We start from the raw sequence: 18,765 nt of genomic DNA on the forward strand, positions 1-18,765 counted from the left end.
TTGGTCGCGTCCGACAGCCAATGGCTGCCAGCCCGCGCTTGCAATCGGGCGCGCGGCAAGTGAAGCGAAGCGACCGTATTCATAAATATGCGTATACACACACATCTGGTGTACGTCGATGTTCCCGCGAGAAGATCGAAACGAGATATTGAAGCAAATCAACCGGATCCTATTAATACTGTGTGCGCTATTATCAATTTATTGACAAAAATTATTAATCGTGAGATCGCTTCAAATTGTAACTCAACTCCGAGATCTTTAAATTAATGCTTAAATAGCGCTTACTATTATTATCAATTTGGGTATTTGTATCTAATTATTATACGCGTTCAATGTTGACCAAATTCAGCAACCCTATCAGCACACATGCTCAAAAGATGCCCATCAGAGGTTCACAAGATATTAAAATCTGTTTTAACATCCTATGGATCTTCTATAAACATCTTTTGAACATGTGTACTGATAGGGAATCTACAATTGTAATTCCGACAAGGAATTTCACGCGAATGATGACAGATGACGTAAAGAACAAAGTATTAATTTTAGCTAGCATTAAGATCACAATTTGACGAGACAAGATAGTAATTTCAATTTCTTCGCGACGATGAATACATCGCTTAATGACAAGAGGGCGGTAAAGATAATTGCCGAGCACGAGCGAGACCTAGAGCGAGCAATACGCGCGAAGAAATGTAACGACTTCGTAGACGTTGTTGCAAATCTGTTCGCAGATTGTGCGGATAGAAGGGTAGAGTACAATATTGCTTGTATGACAAATACCAAACGGCAATTATTGGCTAACTTATGGAAAGTATAGGGAACGACATGCGGCGACCGCTCTTATGACAAAGAAGTGAGCGCAGTTTTATCCTGGGTACGTCAAGGTGACGACGCGGCGGGGATGACACCATATCCCGATGAAGACGAGAACGCGTGCATGCGATATTACATATCATTATATTACAGATACACTGTGCCGCTTTGTGAGCAACCGCCTCGCGCGAGCTGCGTTTACGCGCATTTACAGACTGGCGTCATCTATCAATTAGCCGGCTCATAGCCGTCTCTTTCTGCTATCTCACAGTATCTCGCGATTGTGACTCAATTCTAAGCAGCGATGCACGAATTACGTCTCATATTTCCATCTAAACTCGTGAATCATTCAACACGTATTGCTTAGATAGTGAGAATGCGAGTTGAAATCGTCACCTGACATCTAATCGTTATGTCGATATCTATTATTGCGGACGTGATTCATATCGGTTATTTTATTCATATATTTTTAATAAGATATCAACGTTTTTAAATTCTGTTCACATAATTCAAATTTTAATCTACTTATATACACACAATATTCATAATGCACAGTAATGGAAAATATTCCAAATTTTAGCGATTTTTAATTTTAACCCCACGTGTCACCATATTTAGTTTTCTCCTGTATCGGTGAAGTGCTGCTTGCTGGAACCTGTTGGGCTGTCTCGTTCGTTAATGGAGGTCTTTCTGGCTTCCTAGGAGTATACCATTGCTTATTTTTCTTGTAAAACTCATCTCTATTTTTATGCCTCAATTCGTCATAACTGACGCCTTTTTGCAAATTTATCGGTTCAGTTAGATCCGTATCTTCGGAGACGTGAAAGTCACCTATGAACATAATTTACATAGTTATCATTAGATTAGTCATGTAAAAGATTTGATGATAGTTTTTACAAAACTCACTGCTATCGTTAAAACTAGAATATGTGTCAAGTGCATTCATCGACGGATAATCGTCGAATGTTATTCCTGTAGATGGTTCTGGCAAACTCTGACTTTCAGTTTGCACATCCAACGGTTGAAAATCTTGGTACGTCATCTCTCTATAAACAAAGACGAATGAGATCCGTTTTGACAGGAGATATAAATCAATTAAATTGTATAGAAATGATACCTCATAGGTTTATTTCCATAATAGCCAGCTTCTATTAATCTATCCCTGAGAGTACTGTTTGGTAAAGAAGCGACTTTCGCTAAGCATATCTGGGAAGTGGCCATCCTGCCTGTTACCAGACCAAAGAAACCTCCAATTATAGCCGCATATTTCGCTCGAGCGTGAAACGGAGTTATTCTAAGCGATCCATACCCAATGGCTGCGCCGACAAGTGCTGGCATTATGACACTTGAGCTTCTCACGCATGTCTGCCAGGCTTTTGCCTCCTCTGGTGTCAACTCCACTCTCTACAATTTATATTGGGTTTAATTTATCTAATAGCTATATCTTTTTTTTTTGAAGTGTGTATTTTATATATATATATATATATATATAATTATACAAATATATAATTAATTATACATCTGGATATAGATAAATTAAATAGATAAAATTTGCTTCGTTTCTTTATTTTTGTCAGCATCGAGTATGTATTATTACCTACATTTCATTTAACTTACATGTAAATAAATAAGAGTACTTGGTTCCTAACCTGTATTTGTTGATACTTTGCATAATCGGGTTGCTGTACATCCGTCACGGTAGTCGTCATGATTTGTAAGTATTCCAACGTACTTTATTTTCATCAAACGCGAAAACTTTGCGCTTCGTAACAGATATTAACTATTGTAAGCACTCAAATTGCGATTCAAATGATACACAACGAGATAACAGGTAACCTATGTGCGAATAACCGATAACCGGGCATAATGGCGGCGCGAAATGAGATGTCAGCGCCATCTGTGACTTACCACGAGAAACAAATAGAACGACAAGTTTTGAGTTTCCAATCGATTAATCGGTAAAGACGAATCGACCCCGGTCGCGAAAGTAGACGTTATATTTCACAATGTATAATAATATATGAATATGTAATTTTATACCCTAATATGTCATCATACTCATAAATGCAAGAAAATTGTCATCAGTGACAATGACAGTAGTGATGACTCTATTATTGTACAAACTTTGAAGGAAGGGAAGATACATGTATGTAAGTAAGGATGGATGATCTTGATTGTTATTGATATATTTTAAAATTTCTTCCAGAGTTAAAATTTATTTAATAAAGTAACGAAAACTTTTACTTACCTAATCTTTTTTAAATATATTTTATGTAAATAAATATAATGAAAAGTTATGATGATATAACTGAATAGATATATATCAACATGTACAAAATTATTTATATATAAAACAATAATTTTATGTAATTTTCAGAAATAATAATTGTATTATTATTTTAGAGATTTATTAACAAAAGGAAAAGTAGTAGCAATGATGCCTGTGATTAGACAACAAAACCATGCAAGTATTATAACTCTATTACATTTTTATACAAATATTTAATTAAATTTATTATAATAATTATTTTTATTGAAATTATTCTATTGCAGAGAGTTGGTAGTTAGGATGAATCTAATTAGTTATACATCAGAGGCAAGCAAATCAATTCGGATGAGTAGATTAGTATGGTGTTATTATGGTTAGTATATTATTATTGTCTTAAAATATATATTAAGCTTTTTATATCTGTTAATCTATTATAAAGTATCCAATGATGTAAATGTTACAGATAGTAGTAGCTCTGAATGGAGCGATTCAATTAGTTCCTCCAATAAATTGATTAGAGATTGTAAGAAATACAATACTAAGTGTAAAGTTTTATCTAAAACAAAGAGGGAAAAAACTGATTTTTCTTCATCACCAATGTTCTCTCTGATAGCAGTGATGAACAGTCGGAGAAATGTCTTATATGTCTACTACCATTTAGAAAACAGTTGATACACCATCTGCTTGTGATCACTGCTTTTGTTCAAAATATTCATTGGAATGGAATAAAACATTAATCTTTGTCCTATGGATTGTCAATTTCACCATCATTCATGTTAGAAATAATTTTGGAGGCAAGGTAATATGCTTGCTATTTACATATAAATATGTATGTGTATATATATATATATATATATATATATATATATATATATATTTTTTGCATTCTGAAAAGTTTATTATTCAGTAATGCAAAATTTAAAAAAATTAGCATGAGTTATATAAAAAACTTTAGAAAGGTATTTTATTATTTATAGAAAGATAGAATAAATAAATTGCCAGCAAATTGATGCATTGGAATTGTAATATATACATTTATTCTATCTATTTATTCCAGATTAAACAACATGATTTGGAATTTATTACTTTTGTTGACTGCAGTTCTCATAGAGCAAGTCTTGCTCAAATTGTACGAATCAGTTCATGACAATAGCAAAATTCGATCGTCTTCTCCGAACACTAGTTTAGAGGGTTGCAATGCTTTCTCATACATTCTCTACACATTCGAATAAACAATCCAAGACTAAAACAACGAAAAGAAAAAAAGAGGAAGATGAAAACTTCCAAGAGAGGCAACAATAGTGTAGTTCGAAAAGTGTGAATCACAGGATTGAACAATGATAATGAAGAAAAAGAATGAGATAGTGACATATGTCAAAGTCGCCAGTTGATCATCCAATCGAGGAGTGTAAGAAAATATATGTCATCTAGCAATGCTACTATATCTCATTAATATTATAAATATTCATCATCTTCCGAGCCACACTATCCGATTATTACCGTATTTTTTTGGCTATACTTAACGCCGTCTTTGTAACATGATCCAAATAAATTAATTTTTCGATTCTAACTCATTGTTCTTAATTTGTAAAAATTAAACGACTTTTTCGACTATTATTAAATACATTATTACAAATATATATTATTTATTTTAATGATAAAAAGCTTGATCTCGGAAATTTTCTCTGTATTTGGAGAAACTAGTTTACAACAGGTAAAAATCTTTATTCAATATGATTCGTTTGTATGTATAAACCCTCTTCATAATATACATAATTTCATTATTTTTTTTTGATGATTAAAGAATTGACCGTCATAAGAGATTCTCTTTTTTACTTTGAAAAAAAAAAAGAAATTGTCTTTTCCTAAAACTTACAGGCGTGCGATAGACAATGTCGACTGAAAAACCAAGGATCACGAAGCGTAATAATAATACTGACGATAACATTACAGAAGGCAACGGTAGTGCCTACATCCAACAAGGTAAAAAGCATCGAGAAAAAGAGACAAAAAGCTGTAGTGTCACCGTAAATTTTGCTAGAGCTTCCGGATAGGATATGAAGGTCAGAAACTCTTATTCGCTATCATTGTTCTGGCGCGAATAACGCTACCATTGTCACCCGACCTCGACGAGCGAGATTACCTAGAATTTCAAATCGTATAATCTCGGCAAGAAACGAGTCTCTATACTAATACTCTAATAAATTTGTTATGCATATTAAACATTAAACTATAAACTGTTGATGCGATTGATTTCTTACATTTTGTAGGAGCGTTTTTAGCTTAATTAATAGCTTAAATAATACATATATATGTGTGTGTATGGATAAAAAAAGCCATGTGGGCTTGAAGATGATACCGCATCTACCACTAACGTTTGAACATGTTAATTATATTTGACAGAAAAGGTTTAATTAGATAGAATTAATAATTACTCTATTAAATAGAAAACTTCGATCTTTTCTATTACTAGAATGCTCAGGTTTTTATTTAAAAACGAGAAGGAATAAGTAATACTTATATTTTTTTCTACTGTTAAATAGAAAAAATATAAAGAGTACTTATTCCTTCTTATCTCGTTTTTAAATAAAGACCTGAGCATTCCAGTAATCAACATGTTAAAACATATGTATTGAACAAAAAGTATATTTTTTTTACATGTACAGTATAAAGTTACTTGTAACATTTTACAGTGTATATTATTTATAACAAAAATTACAAAATAAGATTATCTTTTTTAAAAAATAGATTACTTTTTATCCGTCTTAATATTTGATATTTTTTAACTGTATATAATGTTTTAACACGTTGATTATATTTAACAAATACATTATGATACCTTTAGTCACATGACATGTTAAAATAGTAACTGAAATATCGCGAGTGATATTTTGATTCGATTTATTTACATAACCGCGCTAATTTAATTACCGCGCTGTGCAAAAATAAAACTGAGAGTGGACTTATATATTGCCTTGAAAATGATTAAACAATCTATTTTGTACTTTTGTTTAAGTATCGAAAACAGAAAATATATCTGCTAAAATTAAAATTTTTATATCTACATCGAGAACTTTTAAACCGTCGAAATTTCCGTTAAAAATGTACATTTTGCATTAGTACATGAATAATTTGTTCAAAGCCTTGGGCGAGTTATCTATGTAATATTTTCATTATCAGTTTTTGTACAGGAGAGTCGTAGAAAAACGTTTTGTAAAGTCTGATGCACAGTTATTTGCACGCGCGCATCTTTTTTTTTTTTTTTAATTACGATAAAAAATTTATTGTTTTTTTTATGAAAGAGCTTAAGAATCTTATTTGAAACTTTTTCAATACCTCCTAATTAATTTAGATATCCATCCTTTTTATGGTTTTTTAAATATATATTTATCTTTAGCTTCAACGAGACCTGACGCAGTTGCATCGTTCGTTGCATTACTCACGCATAATCGAACGCGGAAATTTTCCGCTACCACTTATGAACAGAATGAGAATACGTAATGCAAAAGCATCTACGTACATAAGGTGGTGGTGTTAACAAGGGACAGATGTTCGTTGCTATAAAAGTGACGATAGAGGTGTCTAAAGATTAGTCTTTGTCGTTTTAAAATGTCGCGCGCCGCTGCATGTCATCGGTTCTTTCGACCGTCTCAGATTCTGCTCTTACAATTAATATTTTTATTAATATCATTAACAACGCTGCAGCGAGCGAATGCTAATCCGTTGTCAGATCTCATGCAAGAGTATCAAAATTTGATATCCGAGAGTTCGACGGTCAATTTGACGAATAAATCGACAGATAGTTCGACGGAGAATTCGACGGATATTTCTTCGACGGATATTTCTTCGACGGATATTTCTTCGACGGATAATTCTTCGACGGATATTTCTTCAACGGATAATTCTTCGACGGATAATTCTTCGACAGATAATTCGACGGAAACTGAGGGCAACACTGACGTGTAATTTTTTTCTAAAAAAAAAAAAAAAAAAAAATATATATATATATATATAAATGTTTTAACGTATTTTTGACAATATTATTACGAAAGAGAAAAGAAAAGATTTGTACTGTATACACAAATATTTCTGTCATTTTTAGATACGTGATAAAAGCTGTAGTCTACGAGATTGGAATTCTTACAGATACGGATAACACGACTAGCGAAAGCACTGAAAGGTAATATGACATTCTATTTTATCGTTGAATATATCATTTTAATCTTTTATCAATTTTTTTTATTCCTTGCAGACAAGAAAGAGTCGATATATCACTGTACGATCCATTGTATCGAACGGACGATTTTTTTTAATTCTAATGAATCTTTTTATCTCGAAGCGAATGTAGTAAATACACAAAAAAATTATGCATTTGGAAAGAATCAAAATGTCAGATCACTTTACTACAAAAAATTACGTGTACGGAACAACGATATTTTCAATAGATATGTGGGTGTACATAATAAATTACTGATTATATATTGTATAAGATTGCAACTTAAAAATAAAGCGCAATGTATAACAATATGATATGCGCATAATTGATAAAGATTTTGATGTCAAACTTATATATAATGTCGTGAGACGAGCGTTTTGGGATTCAGAACAAACGTTTTATTATTTTATCATTTAATTATGAACAATATATTTCGTGTACAACGCTATAAACACATTGCTGCTGCAAAACCTGCGAGGCAGAAGAAAATCGCGGAACAATCAGGTAACATAATTCGCAGAATGATAGATATACGTAGTAAGTTAGCTCGGTCGGAGCATGCGCAACACACATATTAGTTTCTGCAATTTAACGTTATTTACTTGTGGAAGATCTTCGTGAAAGACTTTAACAGTCGCTTAAACGTACGTAGAAATCTTTTCCTTCTTTTTTTTTTTTTTTTTTTTTTTTTCTATTGGAATGCAAATAAGCGCGCAAGTTTGACAGCCCCGATTAATACGGTAAGTATCATGTACAAATTTCGACCAAATATTACGACAAAAGGTAATAAAAATATTCTCGATTCTCTCTCTCTCTCTCTCTCTCTTCTTCTTTGTTCTGCTCGTATCGTATCGTTGAACTAACGTACATTCAATTACGACAGTAGGCACTGCACCTAAGTACCTTTGCCTTATCGAAGGAATAAGCAAAAGCACCAGTTCGTGGAGAATACCAGTCTTACATAGTATTAAACAGCGTTACAATTCTCTACAACTCTCTTCTCTTATGTTTCTATAATGTACAAATGTATATGTAGAGTACTAGATGTCCCGTGTAAAATCAATCAAACATCGTGAGTGGATTCCGGTGAAATTTATAACGTCTCCTCTCTCTCTCTCTCTCTTTCTCTCTCACTGTTACATGGTGCTCTATAAATTGCCTATATAAATTGCGCAAAAAATCGCAGTACTTGCGATTCATTTTTGTCGTGTCCATTCTTTGCTTTCTTCTTTTTTTTATTTTGATAGAGACCAGTTATCTACGTATAAATAACAATTTACGAAACTCTTAATAATAATCGTAAAATATACGGGGTAGGGAAAGGATTTTCACTTTCGCCAAGGATGCTCATAGATGTTAACCATTCGGAGAGAAAAAGGGACGGATTGGGGAAAGGGATATATGTACTTATATGTAATAAACATCAAATTATTCGCTATAGTTGAGCGTGTCGATCATTTTCGGCATTTCGGATTTATTCGAAGAAAAATACCCTGCAGCGGGACCGCACTGTGCGCCCAGCGTCAACGTTTTCTTAAAGCATAATTAACGTGGTATCTAATAAAAAATAGAGAAGGCGTAATATGCTTCCGATCGTTCTCACGTATTCGATTCGATACTGATATGATTTTCTCTTCCTATTGCCATAGATCATCTAACATAGGCAGGGGGAAACGTCATTTCATTTAGCGTCTTTAGACACTGACATGGAATCGGCGGTGTCGACGGATGTGCTTTTCAGAGAAGCTGCTGCTACTGTAACTTCATGTTCAATCGACGACTTTTCCTCCTCTATGGCATTCTCCGTAACGCCTTTTACGTTTTCGATCTCTGCGCTCTTGAAATCCCTAGAATTAGCAATACAAATTTCCAACAAATTATATTCTAATCTCGACAAAGACAGACGCTATATAAAATACCTGTTATCTGGCAATTCGTTAGAATTGATATTCTCGTTCGCAGAAATCACCCTGTCCTCATTGATTTCACTGCTACTGCTGCTGAGATTAGTTTCCATAGGTGATGAATCCATTTCGATTACTTGACTACTTTTGCAGTCTTTGCTTTTTTCACTCTCTCCAAAAGTTTCACTAAAAGCCATATCCTTTTCTGTTAAGTTCGCATCCGTCGTTTCTGATGTCTTCTCTTTAAGCTCGTCGCACATTGTCTTTTTATCCTCGCTCGCGGTGTCTATACTCAATGTATTCTCGAAATTTTCAAAATTGGCCCAACCTGTAGATTCCACCGGCTCCGTCGATGACGGCACGTCCCATGGATTAACTGGTGGAAGTACGGTACCCGTATTCAGCGGCTCGGTAGTATCCCAAGCTGAAATTTGTAGCCAATTATTTCAATAAAATAATTAAACAATGTTTGAAAATATCAGCCAAAAATATAATAGAAAAATACGTTTTTAAAAACATACGATCAGTCGTGTCGACCTCCATGTGTACGTCGCGTGGATCTTCATCATCCTCGTCCGACGAACTGGAGTCTTGATGCTGTTGCTTGGAGTGCCAATCCCGCTTGTCCACCACGGTCTGGAACGTGAGTTCGCCCTCGTCGCCCCATTCTAGGCCGCTGCCGCAGTCCTCAAGCCCAGCTTTTTGTTTTTGTTGACACAGCTTTAAACAGACATTGATTTTCTCATTCAGTTTCGCGTATAATACAACACGCGTCTTATTCGATAAATAGATATCTACCTTATTGAACATCTCTTCTCGTTTGTCGAGATCTTCTTCACTGAGAGTAAAGGCCAACGTTGTTAATTGGTCAACTGGATTACTATAATATTATATTTCTTAAAGAAAACAGTGGAGGAGAAATGACAATGACGATACTACGTCGCGCTCTCTTTACATGTGCGCTTTCTTGATTCCGGCAAGCCCTACGATTGCCCCCCATCCTAGTAGTGTTATCACTTTTTTAACGATATGAGAACTAAATTTTATACATGTACATATACACTTACTGAAGCGCATCATCACCATCGTTAAACTCGTCATCGTGGAATCCAAAGTTTTCGATGAATGGAGGCGTTATTTGTTGACCCTGATAATTGGAGTACATCTAATACCAAGAATACCGTACAATAAATCAAGAAGAATTGTGTTTGTGCAATATTAGTTTATATGTCAATATATATATAGATATTAATCACTAACCTGTTGGACGTATATCTCTTGCGAGTAAGGATTAAAGTCATCCGGATTTTCCTCCGAGCTCATCAGGAACATTGGAGTTCGATCGCCCTAAAAAATCCATTATAATTAAAATTGGCTATTATTTTAAATCTTTATGGCACGCGTAATACATTTGCCAGATAAAGTAAAGAAAAAAAATAAATATAGAATAAATTATATTAACACGTACCATCATCACAGTTTGATGAACTTTATTAATCTCCACCAATTGTGTATTCACAAGATTTTCCCATTTACTAAGACACTCGGGTGACAAATTGTTCTTCAAAAAGCTGGCCAGTATATTACTTTTCTCGCACTGAGTAACGATATTGTTTGCGATATTTATTAAATGTCCCATATAACCCTGACGAACGCCATTTTCCTTGGTTCTGCAATCGGATAATGACATTAGAATCCTGACACTTTTTTTGTACTATTTCGTAAAGATTACTACTTTTGACAATCTTACTGTTTACTCTCGTTTTTGTCCCATGCTTCTAAGATCCTCTCTATTAATTTGCACTTGATAAATATCTGAAAGTACGATTCAATAATTAAATTTTTTCAAAAATTAAATTTTTTACGCAGTAAGAGACGTGCAACTTACATTGTTATAAATAATATCATTATCCCGATGTCCGTAATTAACAGCTAAGGCCAGGCACTGTTGTACTTGTGTATGTAGAAAATTATTCCACGTGTATTTGAAAAACAGATCCTGCGATATATTTAGAATAAATAAATAAAACAAAGTGTGGGCGAAATAACGACAATACTTGAAATGTATGGTTGTAACAGTCTTACCAATAATGTTTGGAATGTTCCCAAATTTGCTAAACTTTCATGGATCTTTAAATTTTCCGTTGACAATAACGCACTTAACAACTTTGCTACATGCAAACGAGTATTTCCCAGTGGACATTCTAAAAGTCCAATGGTTGTTTTTACGGCAGGTTTCTGTGTAACAGAAATTTAGTGGAAATTTAGTTTTTAAAATATAGTACAAAATAAATTCTATTAATAATATCTCTACAGAGGTAATTATATACATATATATTTTAAATAATCAAGTTAATATATATTTTAAAAAAATAAACAATATCTTAACAATATATTTATATTGAAAAATGTTAAAAATAGTTCTTACGTATGGCGGATCGAGAAGAAGTTTGTGAAGATGTTCCAAATATGGTAAAATAGCGTTTGAAATTTTAATACGTTGTTCATTATCCGCGACGTCATCGCCGTTACCATGTATGTCTCCTTCATTTGACACACTGCAAGAAATTTAGATTATTTTATATCCTTTCTATTTTTATCTATAAAGCATGATTTTTTGATGTTATAAAATAAAATTTTTTGCCATACTTGTTAGCTTTTTGACCTAGAAGTACTAAAAGCACTTGTATTCCACCAACAATACTAGTTTCTATCTTCTCTCCAGTCAAAATAGTTTCTAGTAATAGGCTCACAGTCTCTCCTCTGTAATATAATATATTGTTCGAATCGTTTAAAATTTGTAATAATTAATTGTTAATTGAATTACAGATGTACTCACGATTCTAGAGTATTTAAAATAGGATCTGGATCAGTACGCTCTGTAGATGTACGTTGATTTTCTCTAGCCACCGCTACCATGTCGCAAAGTAATTGCGCTGCATTGGCATGTTTGGCTGATTCTGAAGTAGGTGCTAACAACTTTACCAGTCTCTGCACTAAATGTTGACTATCTAACCACTATCAAAGATACACATATATGTAGAAAAAAAGCATAAATATTCAATCAAAGATATATTATCTACAGTATATTATTATGTAAATATGTGTAAAATACTAGAATAAAAAAAATATCTTACATTCAATATGTTTTGACGCATATCGCTGCCCTCGACCTGAGTAACAAGTTTCAGTACTAGATCCATAATAGCGGAAGTCTCTAAATGTTGCAACAGTAAATCTACACATCTCTGGCGACTTTTAAGAAACTCTAAAACCTGTAAGCATGTGAACTGATAGGAATACCAATTCTGGAATAGATGGAAATATAGGATGGATAAGTATACGGATAACATAGGAGAGAGGCAAGAGAAAAAAAAGTTTATTATTTGCTTGAAATCAGTCTAATGTCAGCTTTCATATCAATCTCAAACAAAGTTATTGCAATTAAAAATGTAAATACAACTTATCTTATCTCTAAATATACATTATAAAATTAATAATATCTTTTCCTCTGTGTAAAAATAAAAAAATATATATATATATTTACCTGATCACTTTTACGAGCAACAAGCACTCCAATAGTTTTACTGAAAAATGACGCAAGTAGCGGATTTAAAGGCTGATCGGTATCTATGAAAGAATATAATTTGGCCAAAAGTGCTTCGTCACCTATAAAAAAAAATTACAGAATGCATATTTACAAAATTTACATAATTTTATAAATAAATAAGTACTCTCTCATTCGTATAAAGAAATAATAAAGCGCATTTCTAATACCTGCCAATTTCTCATTCAATGTAGGCACATCACATGTAAGCAACTCGCAGGCGACATTAGGATACTTGTAACGCCAACGTTCCTCAATATCCGTGGATGGTTCCTTAGTGGCTAATGTCACCAATTCTTCCATAACGGCGGGCTTCGTAAGACTGTCAATTACACATTGCGATAATTTTTCTCATAAAAAATACATTATGCCTAAATGGGCACAAATGTCTAAATATTTCACCCAAACTTGACTCTGAAGGGAACAGCGATATTTCCACTTACTACTCGACCAACTTTTTATTCTGGCTCTTGCATTCCTGCAAGATGTCCTCCTCGTCCATCAACTCGTGCAGCGTGACATCCTGCAACCGCGAGTAACGACATTAAGATACCGTCCGATGGCGATGATAAGGGAGGGAGTAAGAGAAGGGGGAGCGGAAGAAGGGGGGAGGGGAGAGGTTCTTTCCGTCCAGTCGAACGAAAGCGGAAAAAAAAAATGATTCGGGGGAAGAAATCACTTGCCTCCTTGTTGAGCAGTGCCTCTATATGCGGCGATGACACGTAATTATTCGTCCAGAACATGATGCGGCGGTTGTGCGGTTATTGCCCGCGGTTCTCAATATTTATAGGAATATCGCGTCGCGATTCACCGAGAAGCTTGGCTTGGCACGATCGCCCGATTCGCATCGGCGTGAAACGCGGAAACGCGCGCACGAGGATGAAGGGTACGATGTAACACGTCGCGCGAACTCGTCGTACGGCCGTCCAACGGCTAACATCGCACGTACGCGTATATCAATCCCTGCCGATTCACCTCCGTCGTCGTCGTCGTCGTCGTCGTCGTCAGTATCCGTCCCCTATGGTCCCCTACACTGTCGCCCGTCCTGTCGCTTCGCCACACTCGCCACCACTACTCTCGCCACCGTAGCCACCTCCTCGCGACCGCGCCACCACTCGCCGAACACCTCGTCGTAGATCGTTTGCGATAAAACTCTCGCGCGTCTAGGCTGAAGCTACTGCAAGACGGTGAAACGATAAAACGTATATAGCCTACTTGCTCCAGACTCCAGATTTTTGCCCCGAACCCCGAACTCTGAAATGTGAAGCGTGAAGCGAGCGTGGTTGGACATTCTCGAGCGCGAACAGGCGCGCAGGCGCAGAACGAGAAGCGCGAAAACTCGCAACGTCCTTTTTGTCGGCAGCAGCCTCATCTGTCACTGCGCGTAAAACTTGGTGTAAAACTCTCTTGGCTAAATTTAAAATTAAATAAATAAATAAATAAATAAATGTATATATGCTAGGTGTTCTGTAATTGGTGAAAAACCTGCTAATGACAAATTCTTGAGATTATTTGAAGACGATTTTCCTCATCGAAAATGTCGAGGCATCAATAATTTCTGAGAGTTATCAGTGATTGAAAAAAAGGCGCTTTTCGCAAACTAAACTTTTTGGAGTTAAAAAACTACCAAAACGACATTCTTCAGTTAATTTCAGATAGAATTCACTTTAATAGAATTTTAATTTAAGGCTTGCGTGTGCTGCTATTACATATTCAATAAATACGATTGGAGTATGCAAAATGTGGACACGATAGAAGACAAATATTTTCACTCGGTTGTCCATCTTCATGAATTTGTACGCCATGCTCGACTAGTTCCTAATCGTTCAAGAGCGGCTCTAAACTAAGCTCCAATTTTTACAGACTGCGAATTTTCTTATTTTTTCGAGCACGTTAAAATACGTTAAATTCAAAAAAATGGCAAGTAGAAGTTATATCTTTTTTTTGTTTTTTTAAAGATATTAGTAATCTCTTTTATTGGAATTCTTGTAAAATCAAAAGAAGAGGTTAATTCAAACTACATCTAACCTAAAAGAATTAATTAATTAAATTATATTATTTATCGGAAAAAACACATGAATAAGAAGAAAAAAAATAAAATAAATTAAATTTATGCTTTTTTTATGTTCTAATCAATTTCAATTGTTTAATGAGTTTAGGTGGAAATCGAGTCTATGACGAGATACGTGTCACCGGTGAATCCAGCTGTTTTTCCGCTGCTGGCCGTGGTACTCTTAGGGATTGGAATATTTTTCACAGCTTGGTTCTTTGTATACGAAGTTACGAGTACTAAATTCACCCGGGATATATTCAAGGAACTGATAATATCTCTGGTTGCAGCGATATTCTCTGGTTTTGGAGTCTTATTTCTGTTACTCTGGGTTGGCATTTACGTATAACTATAGGTAATGTCAAGAAATTGTTTTCACTGTGGAAATATTCTTATCGATTATCATGTCATAAAATATAAAAATATCACATTTGTAACGTTTTTGTTTCAGGTTAAGTTATTTGATCGAAAATAATAAATTACTTAATGATGTTCAAGCTCAGAAAAAAATTTGTAAGATTTTATCATCGTTGCAGTTAAATAAAATACAACCGTGCATTTTTCTTGCGCATAAGTTTATTTGTTCTTTATCACAATGAAGGCATAAAAGTTTATAGCACAGGTACACAATGATTTTTGTTGCACCTTGAGAAAATAAAAGCTAACGTTTGTTTGCAAACACGTCGCAGGTGTGATTAATCTAACCATGCAGTAATATAAAGTAATAACATAGTCTCATGTGATAAGAATTATTATCTATTCTCACATTTGAATGTGCAATAATTACTGTACTTTCATTAAACATATGCATTTTGTTATAAATGTTTATGAAAAATGATTTTCCTTTCATTCCGCCGCAAGTAGAAGAAGATGGGGTTTATTGCCAATAAAATAATCCTCCAAATTCTTCGGTACTAAGAATTATAAACATATTCCATTTTCAGTGCGTAATAAGAGATACTTTATAACAAAACAGAATATTGCAACACATTCTCTAGAATAAAGTGCGAGAGGAGCATTTGTTCAACCGGCCAGACCAGCTTTTTGTCGACATCTCTGCATCAATGCCCTTAACATAAATTGTCTGCGCGACAGTTGTCGGACTTGCTTCAAGAATGCATCTAGGTCTATGATGCCGGATCGCAGTCCTTCAGCGAGATAATAAATAGCATCCTCCGTGGCTGCTTCCTCGGCGAAAGCATTTAGCATCCTGGAAATGGAGAAAGTGATGTTACAATCGGCCATATTCATTAATTATTCACTTAATTTAAACCTGTGATATTTTCAATTACATCTATTATATTAATTCTTACTGTTATGTTTTCTACAAATACACTTACTGTTTATACAAGGGCGTTATAGTAGTAACAGCTTCGTCAACATCTATCGACTGATTATCGGACAGCTTAGCAATCTCTTTCTCCAGTTCTGCTTCCTTATCCTGCAGGATATTTACATTTTTTTCGAGTTCCTGCTTCTCTCTTCTGAGTTTCTCAAACAAATCTGTCAAGTGCGATGAACCGCTCGTTAATTCTTGCTGTGTTCGCCGCAGTGTCTCAAGTTCCGCTTGCAGCTGCGAGAATTGTTCTTTGAGCCGGCGTCTGAGTTTATCTTCTACCGCGGACAGCAGAGACGCTCTTATGTGTTCCTCCGTGATTGTACCAGAGTTGCCAGAGCTTGATTGTATCGTCGGTGACTTGCAAAAATTATTCATCATTATCTTTAATCAATCTCATACAATTTCAAATAGATTAGCTATTAATTAGTCTAATAATAATTGCAGATATTTAATATTAATTATACAAATGTCACATGTAGATTAAGATAAATGATGACAATGTAATACCGGCTGTGTGACTGGCGGATAAGACGGATAGGGACCGTTATAGCCTTGTGTTGGATAACTGGGAGTAGTTCCAGCATAAGAACCATAAGAACCCGGATATGGAAATCCTCCGGATGCTGTAGCCGGATACGGTGGATACACATTGCTACCACCAGAATATTGAGAACTCGGTGGATACGGTGGGAAACTAGAATTCGATACAGTCCCACTACCAGGTACAGGCATGAACGCTGCAGGAAAGATTTATATTGCAAAAGAGATATTAGATTAAAATGAAAAAGTAAAAGTTTGTGATTACATAAGTAAATAGTGTACTTACGTTGAACAGGATATGGTGTAGAACTCTGTTGCATTTCTGATCTTGCCTTGGCATAAACTGGAGGTTGCTCTCCAAAAGTAACGATCATAACTTGAATTAGAGCAAGCAAATCTGAGTTGTGCTATGAAACAAATGGAGTAAAAAATAAATATACCAAATAATTATGCATTCTCAGTAATTGATAGAATAAGTCTACTCACAGGCACCCAGTCATGAAGATACGGCAAATAGATTTTACCATTGTGATCCACAAACATACTAACTTTAATATGCATATCTGCCGTTGGCTTAACATAGCACATGGGCGCATTGTTAGGATGTGTATCCATCAGCCAAATACATATTGGAATATTATAGCAAGTACCTATATAGAAACAAATAGATGAAAAATAATATTTAATACTTTAATGAATAATTTATTCATTAAATATTTCGAATATAAGGCTCTTAATATTTACAAATAAATATCAACCTGGCGAATAAGAGCCAGGTTTTTCTCGTCTCTTTAGGGAGGTTAAGAGGGGGTACAGAATTCTCAAAAATGAGAATCTATTTCTTAGTAAAATATGTGCTCTGTGCACATTTTAATTTTTGCAGAAAAAATTAATTTCTAAGAAATTTATGCATTAACATTTGCGTATGGCTGATAATTGTTTGTTTATTCATTCATTAAAGATTATTCAAAAAAGATAGGACAAAAAAAAGATTACCTTTATAAACAACAGGTATAGTTCCTTGTAAGTTGAGCAACTCTTTGCGCGAGCCATCATTAAAGACTGAAATTGAATAGCAAATTAATAAACTTTATAACAAATTGCTATATATTCCAAATCAGAGAAAGAGAGAGAGAGAGAGAGAAAGAGAAAGAGAGAGAGAAAGAGAGACAGACAGACAGAGGGAGAAAGAGAGAGAGGTGGGAGAGAGAAAAAGAGCGAACAATTTTACTTACTAAAAGGTTCAATCTCAAAAACCAATCCTTTGTAAAGATTTAAAACGCTCACTACATGTTTCTTTGTTGTGTCTGGATTTTGATACTGAAAAATAAAATCTCGTTTTACATTACTAAATCATAGGACCGACTATAAGATCATTATCGATGACGATGAAACATAAAAATTGGGTACGTGAGTTTACGTACCTTGGTCAGGCCCTGTCTGATCCTTCCCTCGTCTAGCGGTGTCATCTTCACCATTTAGCGTAGCTAAGCTAACAATAAGAAAGCAACGGCTCTCGCTGGCAACTATCAGATATATATGTAATCACGTTTCTCGTTTTACGCAGTGGTAAATGATCTAATCAGCACGCGATCATCGAGTGCCGCGTTTGTGTTTACGTTATCGTCAAGTGACGCGAGAGTTTCGACCACGATCGCACGATGGGATCATCAAAGGCAGTCACGAATTCTTCACTAATCTGTCATCTGAAATGTCATAATGTACTAAATCATACATACAAAAGTACACATATACAGGTCATACAGTTGTTTAATTCGATCATGGACTATGTAGTTATCGAAAGAAGGCTGACAGATCGAGACAGATGGTATTTGACAGATCGCGCTTCGAAAAATTTGTAAATGCGTCAAAATACATATCGTAGATGTCATTAGTGTCTGCGACATTTTCTTTCGACTCGAGCCATCGAGTGCCATATCTAAATATTCATGCAACGTGACTATTTATCACGTTGATATTATTTGAAGAATTTTGCGGAACGATTTTGATGAAAAATTTGGTAGTTT

At 34.7% G+C, this 18,765-nt stretch overlaps 5 protein-coding genes across 6 annotated transcripts; 2 read left to right on the top strand and 3 right to left on the bottom strand.

Annotated features, from left to right (window-relative positions):
- Positions 1-1,263: 1,263 nt before the first annotated feature.
- On the bottom strand, positions 1,264-2,658 carry LOC140666223 (OCIA domain-containing protein 1-like). Its single transcript, XM_072893157.1, has 4 exons — positions 2,463-2,658; positions 1,931-2,217; positions 1,720-1,859; positions 1,264-1,644 (listed from the first exon to the last, which is right to left on the bottom strand). Exons 1-4 carry the CDS (start codon positions 2,520-2,522, stop codon positions 1,406-1,408), a joined length of 726 nt encoding a protein of 241 aa, XP_072749258.1. The 5' UTR covers positions 2,523-2,658; the 3' UTR covers positions 1,264-1,405.
- Positions 2,659-6,524: 3,866 nt separating this feature from the next.
- Positions 6,525-7,609, top strand: LOC140665836 (uncharacterized). The gene is made up of 3 exons (XM_072892416.1): positions 6,525-7,044; positions 7,185-7,262; positions 7,335-7,609. Exons 1-3 carry the CDS (start codon positions 6,692-6,694, stop codon positions 7,393-7,395), a joined length of 492 nt encoding a protein of 163 aa, XP_072748517.1. The 5' UTR covers positions 6,525-6,691; the 3' UTR covers positions 7,396-7,609.
- An 85-nt stretch (positions 7,610-7,694) lies between these two features.
- On the bottom strand, positions 7,695-14,065 carry Fmt (phosphatase 6 regulatory subunit 1-like protein fmt). Of its 2 annotated transcripts, none has more exons than XM_072892401.1 (18): positions 13,493-14,065; positions 13,253-13,332; positions 12,980-13,131; positions 12,750-12,871; positions 12,340-12,510; positions 12,042-12,220; positions 11,852-11,965; positions 11,631-11,760; positions 11,288-11,440; positions 11,091-11,201; positions 10,953-11,017; positions 10,671-10,872; positions 10,463-10,549; positions 10,270-10,367; positions 10,001-10,040; positions 9,724-9,922; positions 9,218-9,626; positions 7,695-9,145 (listed from the first exon to the last, which is right to left on the bottom strand). In XM_072892401.1, exons 1-18 carry the CDS (start codon positions 13,550-13,552, stop codon positions 8,980-8,982), a joined length of 2,538 nt encoding a protein of 845 aa, XP_072748502.1. In that variant the 5' UTR covers positions 13,553-14,065; the 3' UTR covers positions 7,695-8,979. The 2 variants fall into 2 exon arrangements, with proteins under 2 accessions (XP_072748502.1, XP_072748501.1); XM_072892400.1 differs by having other exon boundaries at positions 10,001-10,082; positions 13,493-14,064.
- A 514-nt stretch (positions 14,066-14,579) lies between these two features.
- Kud (oligosaccharyltransferase subunit 5 kud) lies at positions 14,580-15,422 on the top strand. Its single transcript, XM_072892417.1, has 3 exons — positions 14,580-14,729; positions 14,969-15,214; positions 15,311-15,422. The coding sequence occupies exons 1-2, from the start codon at positions 14,727-14,729 to the stop codon at positions 15,206-15,208; spliced, it is 243 nt and encodes an 80-aa protein (XP_072748518.1). The 5' UTR covers positions 14,580-14,726; the 3' UTR covers positions 15,209-15,214; positions 15,311-15,422.
- Positions 15,418-18,521, bottom strand: Tsg101 (tumor susceptibility gene 101). Its single transcript, XM_072892409.1, has 8 exons — positions 18,163-18,521; positions 17,974-18,058; positions 17,735-17,800; positions 17,225-17,388; positions 17,025-17,145; positions 16,706-16,935; positions 16,200-16,555; positions 15,418-16,069 (listed from the first exon to the last, which is right to left on the bottom strand). The coding sequence occupies exons 1-8, from the start codon at positions 18,214-18,216 to the stop codon at positions 15,883-15,885; spliced, it is 1,263 nt and encodes a 420-aa protein (XP_072748510.1). The 5' UTR covers positions 18,217-18,521; the 3' UTR covers positions 15,418-15,882.
- Between the last annotated feature and the right edge of the window lie 244 nt (positions 18,522-18,765).

Source organism: Anoplolepis gracilipes, chromosome 5 (genome assembly GCF_047496725.1).
Source record: "Anoplolepis gracilipes chromosome 5, ASM4749672v1, whole genome shotgun sequence".
Classification (NCBI taxonomy): domain Eukaryota; kingdom Metazoa; phylum Arthropoda; class Insecta; order Hymenoptera; family Formicidae; genus Anoplolepis; species Anoplolepis gracilipes.